Here is a 14,803-nt window from a genome sequence, read left to right as displayed (position 1 = left end):
TCACCCTAAAAATACACTGCGAAGCCTTGAATAAACATCTGACTATCGTTTCCTTTAGCCGGGCCATAATTAACGTTTCAGCAGGGTTTTTCGTTGCAGGAAATGTACTATCATTTCTCTCTCACTGGATTCTGTGAAACTCTCTATCGTTCATCTTTTCCCAAAAACGTCTCTGCATGAAATCAAGCGGAGCGGCCACTGTTACACGCGTCCCTCAGCGACTGTTTCCATATTGATCGGAGACTAGAATAGTCCGTTGAACTATTGCTCGAGGGTCTCCACCGATATCACTGCGCCGGTGTGATTTAATGAGCTTTGGCTGGGTCAGAGACGACTAAAAATAGGTTAAAAAGTCTCACCTCCGCGCGCTATTGAATTATCTTTTCAATAAAAGGCTGGGCTCAGTCTTTAAAAACACTTAGTAAAGATCAGATCGACGTCGTCTGTTAGCTGCCACCCTTCGCGGCTCAGGATCTTTTTCGATATGTGTCTGCAGAAACGGTAGATGAAAGCTCATTTCTTCATATATTTTAGAAACTTTGAGACCATTTTCAGACTGTTGAATATTTCTCTAAGCTGATCTAAATGTCTCTAAATGCACTTCATTTCATGCTTCTGCGTAAAAACTGATAAAACTGAGATGCTGACCATTGGTACAGTATTTCTGTTACACATCAATCACGTGCCTGGAACATTTGTGACCATCAGTCACCACAAGCTATCGGTCACGACACACGCGGGTGAAGCTGTAATGTCGCCGTTAAACTCCGTGGCACTTATCGATTTGAGCAGGGGGTGAGTTTTATTGATTATGAATGTAGATTTTCATTTGCAAGAGACAGATTGCGTTAATTACTTCTTTTTAAAGTTATAGCCTTGTCTCGGTTCGACTCGCAAACCGCTAATGAATGGCGGTTAAACCATGCATTTTTAATGGACACCTGCTAGTCACTGAGAAATAAAAGATCTTCCAGTGGACGGTGTAATGATAAAAGATTAAATTAACCAGAAATACAAATTCGCAGAGTGACTCGCATGGAGATACGGAGATAATTATTTCCCTTCTTCGAGAAGCGAAGAAAGTTATGTTCACGTGGCTTCACTTTTTGGAAGACCTACTGTTTACTTTGAGTGAATACATTTTGTTTTCCTGAAGCACACACTGTACCGTGCTGTATGTGTTGCTCTACATCATCTCTTCCTCCTCCTCTTCTCCTTATTTTCTCCCTGCACACCTCTCTTTGTCGCTTCCATCCATTCTTCATTCACCTCCTCCTCCTCCTCCTCCTCCTCCTCCTCCTCCTCGACGGGCCGGCTTGATTTTCCTCTCTCCTCTCTTCTTCCCCTATCTCCGTGATATATATATGTCCACGGTGTGTTTTCCCCTGCCACCTTGATGAGAGCCGAGCCACACACACACACACACACACATACTCACACACACACACACACACACACACACACACACACACACACACACACACACACACATGCATACAAGTAGATGGATGAGCTGAAGGAGCCAGACTTCACTGTGAATTATAATCACCTTCAATCTGTGTCTCTGAATCCCTGCCCAGTTCTTACGTTCATGTGTGTGTGTGTGTCTCACCCAGTCATGTGTGAGTCTCTTTCATGAGTGTAAGTGATGGAGCAGTGAATAGTTTGTTCCCAGAAGGGTTGTATATGTGTGTGTGTGTGTGTGTCTGTGTGCGTGTGCATGTGTGTGCGTGTCAGTGTTCCTGCTTATTATTCTCTCGGTCCCCTGGTGTTTGACCCGACTTTCTGTTCTGTCGAGGTTTTATGTGAGCTGGAATATAATTCTGTTTCCACTGTGGCTCAAATACAGTGTAGACACACACACACACACACACAGACACACAGACACACACACACATACACGACAACACATACACGTACCTTTAGGGAGCAGCCATCAGGGTGAGTGGTCCATCACTCACCCTCACATAAGGTATTCAACTGCACTATGTCAATGTCACATTGTCAATGACTGTGTGTCTGTCCCTGTGTGTGTGTGTGTGTGTGTCTGTGTGTGTGTGTGTGAATAACGGGTGGTCTGAGGGGCAGCAGGGGAGGATACACTCTGGAAATATAAATCTCCGAGGGGGAGACAGGGAGACGACAGTTGAGGATTTGCGGGGAAATCTCTCCTTCTCAACAGAAAACTACATCTACACAAAAAACACACTTGAACAAAGAACTTTGTTTTTTTTTTTTTGTAGAAACAGGACCTTAAAAAGTCAAATCAAATTTAAAAAAAGAGTGAGAGGAAAGCCAACACCTTTTGTTATAGAGAAGCAAGAGCGGTCTGAGGAAGACAGGAAGTCTTGACCCTGAACGTCGGGACAAACAAGTTCAGGTTGCTGTGACAATGAATGGACCCAACCGGGGCTAATTACCACCGGCTGTGTGCTGAGGTGTAATCCTCCCAGCACAGGACACTAGCTGCTCAGACACAACTCGAATAACAACATTTGAGAGGAAGAAATTCACTTATCACACCTTTAAATGTCACCTGAGCTAAACTTCAGACAAAACCCGAAATAAAAAGCTGCCTTTAACAGTCAAGTTGCTGTGTGAAAAAGCATATTAATGGTGAAAATGTTGAAGGTCAGGCTGTTATGGTTAATCTTAATTCAATACCAACTGCTCGTCACTCCAGTGTGTATTACTGTGACACTGGCTGCGTCCACATGCAAACAGTTATCCTGGTTTTGAGTCTTATCTTGATTCTGATCATATCCGAGATTCAAGATTACACTATTCTTCCAAGGAAATTGTGGTCTTGGTTCAGGATTTTAGTTCAGTGATCTTATTTTGAAGATTCTCTTCTCATTCGTCATATTTTACTTCCTGTCTTTGTCATTTTCCCGCCCTCTCTCTGTGCACACCTGAGTTTCATTAGTTAATCAGTCACCTGTTTCTTTAAGTCAGAAGTTTCCCTTTCTCTGTGTCAGATCATTCCTAGTGTTGTTGTGTTCTGTTGTGTGATGGCTGCTGCGTTACTTAACTTCAGCCCTTTCTCTCACATCAAGTCTGATTTGATCTCGTATTCAAAAGAAGATAAATGGAGTATAACATGGTTTAATTAAGCACAATAGCTTAAGCGTTGTTGGAAGTGTTTTTCATGGATGTGGGAATTTAAAGCAACAAAATCCATGCTTCTCTGGCTTTATGACGACCGAAACATCTTGATGTCGCAATGGAACAGAATCAGATGTGAAAAGTCCTCCAGCCACATGACACAGCTTAAGGAATAATTGAGCTCTGACATGTGTCTGGACCTGCATCGACTAGAGGGTGTGGAGCAGAAAATGGGGCGATACTGCCCCCTGCTGCGAGAAGCAGGAACAACATTAAGTCGCACTGAAAATGAATGTTTACTTGGGGAAAAAAAAGAAAAGAAATTCGGGGTAATAATGTTTTTACATATGCACTGAGGACTTCTGGCCTTTATAATACAGTTTAATAGTTATAAATGTGATTAATGAAAACTCAAAAACATATGTTGTCCAGATAGATGTCAAAATCGAGTAGAGATGTCCAGTGTCTTCTTCTATCAGCTAATTTGTGGTACAAACTTGTATTTATTTACACCAGCACACCTGTGTTGAGAGACACAGCCATCACGGTGCTCCAGATTGTCAGAGCAACAGCGGCGTTGGGGAGGACGCCACTGTTGAAGGCCTTGTCGTGGACATATGTGATGATGGAGAGCGCTCCAGCGAAGGCCTCCTCGCAGGCCGGCTGGATCTGATCCTCTGGTAACAAGTGGCTGAACTCACCTGGAGGATCAATCAGTGGTGTATTACCAAGTTAAACCCAGTGCATAGTGTTTGGCTGTGTGGAGGCCAAAAAAGTCAAACTCACCTTTGTCTCTCAGCTCAAAGGTGTAAGAGAACGGGATGCCAATGAGACGAGCCCAGTCACGGCTCGAGCCTGAGTTTGGATCTGAAGGTTGAGGAGAGAATAAACTTCATTTGAGTGGATAAAACAAGAAAGCTTCAATCTTCCTCAGGCAAGGAGGAAGAACTTACAAGGTTGTCATTTTATCATGTCAGAACAATTGGCAGCTGAAAAACTCATATTTTTGACGAGACGTTGGGCCAATTTCTGTCCTTGTTTGTGGCAAAAGAATCAGGTGAGACAAAACATGACCTTGTCTAATTGGTAGGAGTGCCCGAAACCTAACCAGACCGTTGTCGCAGCATTAAATTGCAAACTAAAGACAGAAGACAGATGTCTTACACAGGATTTGTGGAGACGTCCCTACAGTGTAGTCCATCCCATGCAGCTTTTTCATTTCTGCCGCTGCTGCCTCACCGACTGAAACCTGCACAGGTCACGAAAATGGTGAAAATACAACCAGTTTTGCTCTAACACCTGATCTAATTGTTCTGATCTAAATTAAAAAGTAGGACATTACAAAATTTTAGCTTTTACTATAAATCCAAGGCTATTCAACAATGTTGTTAAAGGTGCAATATGTACAAATTTTAGTTGAAAGCTACCAAAAACGTACTAGATGTATATTGTAGAGATATCTACTGCTAGCACAAACCTGTCCTGGTCAAAAAACGATCGGTGGCCAGTTCTTACATATTGCACCTCTTAAAAGCTGTGTATCTTGTATCTAAAGGCGCATTGCTTACCACTGCACAACAAATCTATAGAAGCACACACACTCACCAGTTCATCGTAGTTGGGTGCCGAGATCTCAGGGTGGCCATAAGGCAAGAGTATAAGCTGCCCAGCAGAGTGGATGGTGAGGAAGCACAGAGTCTTGTTAGCCATGCTGCCTACAGAGAGACAGAATGACTAATATGACATGCCAACATTAGTTTCTTTAAACAGAAGCTTTTACATTTCAGGATTTGTATATATTTTACATGAATAACCAGCACAATAAGACACACACTTATTTTTAATCTTCCATTCTTAGACAAGAAACAAACATGTATGTGTAATTCATGAAACATTAACAATAATAACTACTTTTCCTTCTTTTTAATTGTTTTATTTTTCATGTAATGCCGTAAACGCTACACTTACCTACGAAGTCCATCACAGCTGTAGCCTCTGGTTCTGACCCGGCTGATGTCCCACAGTACGTGCTCGAGCAGCTGTCAAAGGACACGCCAACCGCTGAGGAAAGAAAGCACATACACACAAACTGTACACAACGATAATAACATATCAGGTTTATGTTTGAATTAAATTTCCTTTACTGTGTCAAAAATAATTACCTAATATGAATTCATAGGAAAAAGTCTTGTGAGAACCAACGCTGTAAATGTCGGGGGGCTCGAACCGTGTCATACGGACTGACACCGTAATACTCAGTTGCACTGTGCGACTGGAACTCACGTCAGCTTCAATTAACTTTTAAGCCTTAGAGATGTTTATGTTCCCAACCAGAATACACACATTTTAAAAGTGTGAAATTACAACAGTAATAAATGACACACTGATATTGATCCCCTGTGGATTTAATGTGTTCCAGTTTGTGCTACAGAGTGCAGAAAATATACTGATTCAACAACTCTTCGATTATGACATTTCTTCATACGTCCAATAAAAGGTGTGCAAGTCAGAAATGTTTTAATTCCACACAGAAGAGTTACTAGCATGAGAGCTAATAAGTCACACTGTGGTGCAAACTCACTTCCCCAGTTGGCCTTAAAGTTTCGGTTGAGGTCGACACCGTAACAGTCGTTGCCTGCAGGAGGTGCTGAACGAGACTTCCTCCACAGACGGTTCTGCATCAAGACAACACACAGGCACAGTGAGAGGCCGAGCAGGTGGGTCGGAGAAGATTGTGGACTGATGGTTACAGAATCAACCCAATAAATGTTGGCAGGGTGCATTTCTTCAAACTACGGATACGTTGGGGCTTTTTGTTTCTATGGGGTTCATTTTTTATAGTCTGGTAAAGTTCAAGCACGAAAACCATTTGTCTAGATCGCATTCTGGTTTGAAATACTTGTTTTGGTTGTGACAAGCACAGCTGGAGATTTCCCACCTTCCCATCTATAATATCAGATGTTTGCCCAAACTGTCACAGCTGGAAACTGTCCCGAGGATATTCTTTAAAATATCCATTGGCTGTCATTAGCTTGGCAGCCTTCCCGCCTGTCACTTCGCCACCATCATCCCCTCCACCTGCTGATGTAAGTCAGGTTGTAAACATGTAATATAACTGTGATATCACAAGTTTTATAGTGTGTTAATATGATAGGCGGCCTGTGACACAAGCGAATGTGAACGTATCAGTGCCAACATTGTATCCCGCCTGATGACACGCAGTAATTTTAATCCTATCATTAAGTAAACACAAAACGGAGAACTCCCACCGATGTACTTGCCAAATTGAACGGTGTTTTCTGTGAACCTGCTGAGCTGAATACACAGAACTACGATTCAGAAGAAGCACTCACGGTTTCATTGGACCAGGTGAACTCGTATCCGTCCACATTGATCACAGGGGTTACGTAGACGTCAACGTTCTGCAGGATCTGCTGCAGCTTCTTATCGGTTTTGTACGAGTTGGCGATCTGAACAGAAGAGGAAGTTCATAAGCTATCGGTAAAGATCTCTATCGATGACGTTATGTGTGAGTGTACAAACCTCTTTGACAAACCACTGGCAGAAGGCGGGCGCGATCCACTCCCGAGCGTGGATACCACAGTCCATCCAGATGACCTTCTTCTCTGAGACAGCTGAGGTTTTTAGTCCCAACTGCAGACGCACAGCGATGACCAAGTGTTGGATTTAAAATACAGTCGAAGTTACAGCGGTACAATAGTGTAATTAACCATAAAAAGAGCTAAACATCAGTCAAGTGGATGTGTATCCTTGGTCTTGGCTGTCTTTGCCAAACACCGAACCCTCTGAAATAAGTAACTGAGGGAGAAGCAGGTGAGGCAGGTTGAGTGAAAGATCAGAACATCTTTTATATCCTCTGCCGGGTGTCAGATGGGAGCGACGGGAGGTTTGTAAATAATTATTGAATAAGACTAAGATTGGTTTCACATCTCGAGGGCAGCGAGTGTGCCGTTTTACCTCCTGATTTAATGAGATGTTTTTATTTTGCTGCTGGAAATTTGGTCTCTGATCCAGAGTAATCAGTCTCACTATTTTCATTTAAAGTATCATTACAGCATTGTTTCTTGCATTTTGCAGCTGGGGAATCACTGCTTGCCTTTCACATATGTAGTGAGCAAGCCACTTCCAATGTTAATTACTGCAGTTTAACATGCGAAGAAGTGTTCACTATTGTTTATCACGGTGAGGTAAAAAAGAAATGTGTTGAAGACCTTCAGCAGTGTGATGTCTCTTCCCTCAGTAGTGTTTCCATACACAGCGGAGGAGATCAGCTCGGGGTTCGCTCGCTCCACATCTTCCATCCACTTGTATATCTGCAATATAATCAGTGTGATGATTCATTTTCATATTGCTATTTATAGTTGTCTTTGGCCACTGTCCATCTGTTATCTGCAACAATGAGAGTGTAAATCAGCCCAGACTGAAATGGTGACGGTAACGTATCTGCAAACCGCTGATACATTGACAGTTGTACATGATAGGCTTGGTGCCACAATGCATGTCTACAAAACGTGTCACATCACATCGTTCACATTACATGTTTTTACGTCGTGACTCTCTTATCTGGAGTTGGAGTGGATGGTGGTGAAGATGCCAAGCCAGTGACCGCAGTTCAAGACTGCGTTTCAACATTTGATGGGTATTTCCAAGGAGACGTCTGGACATTCTCCAGTTGTGTTTATGGCAAAAAATTAAGACCAAAACAGGTATTTTGAAAAAAGAGATCTTTGCCTAACCCTAACCAAGTGGTTTTTGATACAAGATACAATGAAAGTTGACCTAAAGGAACATTAAGTTTCAACATATCTGTGGTTTGCAGAAACGTACATTATAAACATTAGTTCTGGAAATTTGGTGGGTTGGAAACATCGTAGTAAAAAAAAAAATTCCCACCTCGTCCATGGGGTGATATTTGGTGTAGTCATAACTTCCTGTCAATTCCAAACCCTCCACCAACCTGGCAGTTTTAGAAAAGAGAGGAATATGAATGTATGTCTATTTTGCATTATATCCCCAAAAAATAACTTCATGAAAAATCATCATTTAGTTTCACAGTGAAACAGTCAACACTAAATTTACGATGCCAGCTGTAGAGTTGCGAGTACGTACGGCGACGCCACAAATACATTCTCAACAACTCAACATCACAGAGGAGAAACATTTGCAACAGGATCTGTTCTTAAGTTTAAAGCTGCCCAAGCTAATTCTGAACATTACAGACAAGTTTTTGTTGACTCTAGCGACCCCATTTGACAAATCAACTGCTGTTGTAAACATCTTTGCTGCGCGTTCATTTGGTTTGGAAGCGAGTGACAGATGGATCCTGTATTTATATGAGAATTTAGATGTGATTATGTGATCAGATCTGACCACAGGCATTAATAATAGCTATATAAAAAATAGCAGCCTTTTCGCTTTTGATTTCATTTGCTGTTACAGGTCATTTAAAACACTTAAGAGCTACTTGTAGTCACTTCAAGATCAAAAATCAACCCAACTCACCTGCTCGACGTCTCTAAAACGCTGCTTAAAATCAGCAGGGACAAACCTAGTTTCCAAAACTGAAGTGGCTTTTTCTCCATTTGCTTGTTGTCACTGAGACTCGGTGGAGTCACTGCTCTTCTCACAGTCGTACCTGCTCCTGCAGCACCTGCACCGCTGTCTGACACTTCTGTTCAGCCAGGTGACCTTGGATCTCTAACGATCCCGTCTTCATGGTGACATAAAGAGCGTTCCTGTTTTTTTTTTTTATTTTTTGTTTTTTTTACAGGCCCACATGGCTTACAAGGGAGCCAATGATAGATCAGTGATGTATTACCTTTTATGAAGTGTCACTAAAATTATACAGCCGCTCATATTACAGGGACCTACAGCTGTCTGCTTTATCAGTGTTTGTCTTTACCGAGCACTTCTCCTCCTGCAAGCATGGACACAGACACAGTGACACAGAGAGAGAAAGAGCTAGAAAGCCTTCCTGCTGCATTCTGCACCATCAGGAGTTGCTGAATAAAAGTACCATTCATCCCTGAACTGTCCTGTGTGTGTGTGTGTGCCTGTGTGTGTTGTTGTTGTTGTCTCCTGTCTGGACTCACGTGGATAATGTAATTGACAGGAGGCTCTAATTCAGGCCAGGACAGGCCCAGAGAAAAGGGGGACGGGCGCGTTAAGTTCAGACATTCGGATGGATTTCTAGTCTTCACTGACACATCAGCTTGAAAATATTTAGTTTTCCTGGGGATTCTGGAGGAAACACAGCAGGAGGAGGTGTGATTGTTTGGGGGATTTTGTCAGGGAGGATTTATTTTGATTATTGGAACGTTTTTTTGGGGGGGGAAAGGGCCAATGGGTGCCAATTTTACCATCTGCTGCTGCCGGTACTATCTGAGACACAACAGGGAAGAGAAGAGCGCAATTTTACGGTGAGACACAAAATTAAATCCTGCTTTTTTTTAATCAAACTCCACTTGATGAGTTTCGTAATCACAACATCCCCTTTTCCATCCTCCAGCATGCGCACCTCGTCGGCTTCCAGACAACCGGAGCCTGCATCCAGCGAGTCCAGCGACAGCGACACAAACTGGGAGAGCATTTTTGGGCCCCAGCCTCCGACAAGGAGCAAGAAGCCGAGCCAGAGGACCACCTCGTATCCGCTGGCCACCATCAGCAGAGCCCGCGAGGCTTCAATCAGGCGAGGATCCGAGGGAAAGCTGCAGGATTTCATCAACATGAGAGACCAGGCTGACAAGGCAACAGAGGTGAGAGGAAAAGTGTGATGCTGAATGAGATGCAGAGCAGAGAAGAGAGAGGAGACAGCAGACACAGAAAATGCAGCAGGAGATCTCAGTTATTGGCATTTTTTTAACGCTACTCCTTAAATTCCTGAAAATTAAATGTCTTCTGTACATCAGCAATAAATCCCCACAGGACACAGCACACACAGTTTGATAATAGTAGTTTGCCATTTCATTTTCTAATCTAATAATCTTATTAGTGTTAATGTGGAGCTTTAAAGCTACTGAGTGCACCACAGCTGAACGTCTGTAAGCACACGCAACCGTGAACTTCGGTAAGATTAGAAACTGGATGCCGAAAACGCAACAAAATTCTCAGTTTTGCATCTTTTCGATTGTTTGTGTCACAACTGTTCAGAAGAATCAGATAACATCCCCTCGTTAGATAATCTATTCAGTCGGATCGGTTTCTCACTGTTTTTCTTGGATTCTCTTAGAGAGGTCGCACATGCACTCCAACACAATAATTCAGTAATTCAATCTGGTCTCCTTATCTGTTCCCCTGCAGCTCTGTAACGTAATTATCTAATCAGAGGAGAGGACACACATAGGTGGCTCTCAAAGAAGCCTTTGACTCACGTTCATGTCGACTGTAAATGAACTCGACCTGGATTCTGAAAATAACTGAATTTCAGAAAGCTTACACGAGAAAAACAGAAGTTGCTGTTGCAAGAATCTTTGAGGAAAGTGAGCCAGAGGTGAAGTTTGACGGTAATGTGAGTTTAGAAGAAACTGAGGGATCCAAAAGACGTGACCTGATTTCATAAAAGAAGCGATGCTGTATAAAGAAGGAGTAAAACAGATAATGATAATTTGCTAAGTAGCCTGTTTGTCGGTTAGTTTGTTGGTGGAATCGAGTTTCAGAGGACAGAGGATGATGTTCACTGTATAAACTGTAAAGCCCACTAAGGCAGGTCATTGGGATTTGGGCTATATATATGTATATATATCAAATTGATATAATTTGATTTGTCAGCAGGATTACACAAAAACTGCTCACCTTGAAGAGGATGGGTGTCAGCCAAGAATAGACATCATTAACTTATGTTGCCCATCTGTACATAATGGATAAATCCAGGATTTTTTTTCTCACTTTCTTCAAGATGCCAAGACTTTCATTAACATTCACAATCAGGAAATAATATATGGATCTTGATGAAAACAGTCAGGTGTATTTACTTTATTTACCTTAGTGGCATCTGTGAGGGAGTAACATTTGATGCAGATTAAGAAAATGTTTTTAACATTTGATTTTTTTAAGATTTTGGAGTAGACTTGATTGAATTAAACATTTTGAAGGGACTGACCTGTAGGTACGAGGTCTTTCAGTGTCATTGTTTAAGGAAATCAGACTTTTGACGGGTTGTTTAAGTGATTATTAAAGGTCAGTGTCAAGAGGTCAAAGGTCAGTGGGATTATAATTGTGCATTTGTCTAGCAGTTGACATGTTACTTAATTTACTCAGTGACCTCGTTCCTCTGACAGTAACTTACATGTTGTTTACTGGAGAGTTACAGTGTCTGTGTTGTATAAAGTTAACTTTGAAGGATCCCTGCAGTACTTTAGGTTTAAACTCAATATTTCAAAATAAAATAAGAGCCTCTGTAGATCATTGATCATTTTGTGGGAGTGCAATTGATTAGAAGTCTGGAAATGACAGAAAAACCAAAGAATGATTCATTAATTTAAGTTGATATTCACATTTTCATGACATTTATGAGCAGAAGTAACAAGCTCAGGAGGTTTTTTTTCCCCTCGACATGTCAGGATTGCAGCTCAGTTAAGTGACTGCAGTCTCAGACCAGAGTCTGGTGAACATGTGACAAACAGCCTTAGTGATGAGAATAGACAGGCTGCACGACACAGTGGGCACATTGTGTTAATGAATTCCTTAATAGCAATGTAGGCCAGTGGCCTGGCTGGCCATTCAAAGGGAATATTCACTGAACCATCCCGATCATGCTGTGAGACTGTTTTTAATATTAAGCCAAAAAGACTGACGAAGACAATCAGCAAAGCGAATACAGCTGAGGGTCAGCGAACGCTCTGCGAGATTCTTTGTTCAGTGAGAAAATCTGCACAGTTTTAACATCAGGCACACAGCAGGAAAAGCTCAGGTGTTACCAACACCACTAACCACGGCTGTCTTCTCTCTAAACGTCTCAGTGAACCAGGATGAGGACCCAGCATGAACAACAGCACAACCCTGAAGCTGAAGCTGCTCATTTGAATTCAGCCATCATTAATTGTATTATTAACACCTGTGACGTGTCAGGGTGCCCTGCTTGAAACAAACAAACAAAAAAAGAGTATATTACTATAGACTGCACATCCAGGCAGGTGTTTTCACTTGTTGTGGCTGATTAGACTTCTGCTCAGGTTGAAGTCGGGTCACCAAACAACAACAACAACGACTAAGAATGATAAAAAATTCTTGATGGGAAAAATGGTTAGAATGCTTTACTATCCTCCTTCTTGTCCTCTAGATTGTGTTTACATATTCAAATTACCGTGCTCACCTGTGAAACAAAACGATCAATTACAGCTCACTCTCCGCCGTCCATATTGAGGAAGTCCTTGGTTTTCCACATTAAGGTCTGGTAACAGGTTTTAGGGAGTGCTACTGCATATGTGAAAAAGGTTCTGTTTGGTAGCTCCAGAGAAAACTGAATGGAATCTGACATATTGCCTCCAGTGGCTACGTTGCATTGTGGATAACGTAGGCACGAGACTCTGAAAAAGGAGGATGAGAGTGTGGAATCAAAAACACTCTGGTTCTGCTATTGTATTTAACTGTCCATAATGATTAAAAACCAATGGACTGCTTTTCAAAACAAGGTGCCTTCAATCCCCACAATGCACCAGCCACTGGAAGACATCTCTGTAGGCAGTTCAGCACATTACATGCAGCTTATTCTGGAGCCACAAAAGGCTTTATAAGACTTGCTCCACATATGCAGTAGTGCACCACAAGACCTGTAAACACACCTTAATGTGTAAAATTGGTGGAGTTACCCTTTAAGCAGCAGTGACTATTGATACATTGCACTAAATATGTGCTCTCATAAGAATTAAAGTCTAACTAATAGTTTTTTTTCTGTTGTTTTACATGAATTTTGTGTTTTTCTGTGTATAAGGTTATTGACTATATTCTCTCTCCTCTTCCCACGTCAAGCCTCTCCAATAGCTTCATCCAATCCAAGACCTGTTATGTGATATATAATGTTTGCTTAACATCATATTTGCTTACAGGAATGGGAGAAGCTGAATTATGACATCTACACTCTGCGCTACACCCGGCGAGAAGTCCGATCTCGATGGAGGAAAATCCTGCTGCAGCTCGGTGAGGCGCCCTGTTCAGTTAATATTTGCTCATCTCCTCTCAGCTCCGACATCCGCTTCCACTCGCCACCGCGTGTGATCTTCCCCTCCATCTCTCCGCAGGTTACCAGTGCGAGGTGGACGCCTTGCTGTGCGTGAACAGACAGAGCGGCTTCAGTCGAGATCAGGAGCACTTCAACAAAGCCACGGAGCTGTTGAAACAGCTGCTGGACCACACATGCCTGTTTCCTCCAGAAACTGGACACCAGAGCCGATACCTCTACGTCATGGTACATAGATACTGTACATACACACACACACACACACACACACACAGCACGTGATGCTTTGACAAAATAACATGATCAACAGTATATAAACAACTGATGACAGAAAAGCTTTCAGGTGAACTTCAGAAGTGACCTATTTTGGCTCGTCAGGAAATTCCAACCATATAAGTTAATAAAACAGAAGAAGGAGCAGCTCTGTGTCTATCTTGGTAGATTTAATTGGGAACTTTTGCTCTTACAAAGCTTCTCTTTAAGTACAGTAAGCCTTCACATGATCTCATATTCAAGTCGGCCTCGCTTCCCCCAACTCTCATCCGTTATCTCCCCCCGTGTCGTCGTTTCATCTCTCCGTCTGCCATCCGCCATCTAATGTGTTTTATTTATTCTCATCCCGCTTCTCATCTGCCTCCATCTTCTCCTCTCAGGACCGCCTGGTGTCGCTGGACAGCGCTGAGGACTTTGTCAGACTGGCCAAAGAAAAATATCCCAAAAAAGTGGGCTGAGAGACGGGAAGAAGACGATGACACGAAGGCTGAGCGAAGTTGACGGATACAGATCTTTACAACACTAACGTTCATTTAAGTTGTAGAACCAAATTAAAACATCTGTTGATTGACGTCATTTTATTCCACTTCTTGTTGGTGAGTTTGTAAAATGTGTTATTCAGCTCAAACACTTTGTAAGCATTTTGTTTTTTAATTCAGTACTTTTTTTTTTAAAGGCAGAAGTTTCGCTCGTATTGCATTGACTTCAGACTTTCTAACCGAGTGCAGCGCTCAAGTCCAGTTCCAGGCACACTTGATCCTTCTCATGAACTTCTGCAGATCCATGGTCAGGTTACTGGAACGGTCTCATTTCGGTGACGTTTACGCAAAAACACCAGCCTACCGAAAAGATGACGTTACGCTGACTTTTGGTTTCACATGGGACAAGAACAAGTGTCTCCTGGATGAAATTCCATTTATGAACTCCAAACTTTATCCTTCTTGGACCTTTTCCCTCTTTATACTGAGTCACCTGATGTTTTTTATGGTATTTGGACTCATCTGTTCGAGACAGAACGTAGTGGAAAGGACGGGCCTACACAAAACTGGACTTTGCAATTTGAAAGTGACTGGGCTGGTTGTGCTACAGGTGGAGATGCATTTTGTTGAAAAGTGTTTTTTGTGTTTTTTTATGCTTCGGTAAATAGATGACAAGTTTCAAAAAGGTAAGAAAACCTCTGCAGGTTTCAGGATGTACTCTGTGTGTCTGTATCAAATACTATACAATCCA

General features: G+C 42.2%; 2 protein-coding genes across 2 annotated transcripts; one reads left to right on the top strand and one right to left on the bottom strand.

Moving 5' to 3' along the window:
• Nucleotides 1-3,468: 3,468 nt before the first annotated feature.
• LOC119025590 (carboxypeptidase O-like) lies at nucleotides 3,469-8,846 on the bottom strand. The gene is made up of 11 exons (XM_037109289.1): nucleotides 8,629-8,846; nucleotides 8,020-8,083; nucleotides 7,338-7,439; nucleotides 6,649-6,759; nucleotides 6,459-6,575; nucleotides 5,687-5,780; nucleotides 5,074-5,166; nucleotides 4,711-4,820; nucleotides 4,270-4,354; nucleotides 3,892-3,972; nucleotides 3,469-3,806 (listed from the first exon to the last, which is right to left on the bottom strand). Exons 1-11 carry the CDS (start codon nucleotides 8,706-8,708, stop codon nucleotides 3,613-3,615), a joined length of 1,131 nt encoding a protein of 376 aa, XP_036965184.1. The 5' UTR covers nucleotides 8,709-8,846; the 3' UTR covers nucleotides 3,469-3,612.
• On the top strand, nucleotides 5,798-14,154 carry LOC119025591 (melanoregulin-like). Its single transcript, XM_037109290.1, has 6 exons — nucleotides 5,798-6,191; nucleotides 9,239-9,545; nucleotides 9,635-9,881; nucleotides 13,170-13,260; nucleotides 13,362-13,528; nucleotides 13,954-14,154. The coding sequence occupies exons 2-6, from the start codon at nucleotides 9,469-9,471 to the stop codon at nucleotides 14,029-14,031; spliced, it is 660 nt and encodes a 219-aa protein (XP_036965185.1). The 5' UTR covers nucleotides 5,798-6,191; nucleotides 9,239-9,468; the 3' UTR covers nucleotides 14,032-14,154.
• The last annotated feature ends 649 nt before the right edge of the window (nucleotides 14,155-14,803 follow it).

The sequence above is a fragment of the Acanthopagrus latus genome, chromosome 9 (assembly GCF_904848185.1).
Source record: "Acanthopagrus latus isolate v.2019 chromosome 9, fAcaLat1.1, whole genome shotgun sequence".
NCBI lineage: Eukaryota > Metazoa > Chordata > Actinopteri > Spariformes > Sparidae > Acanthopagrus > Acanthopagrus latus.
The sequence above is the reverse complement of the archived record's forward strand: the minus strand, read 5'-3'. Positions and strand labels throughout refer to the sequence as shown.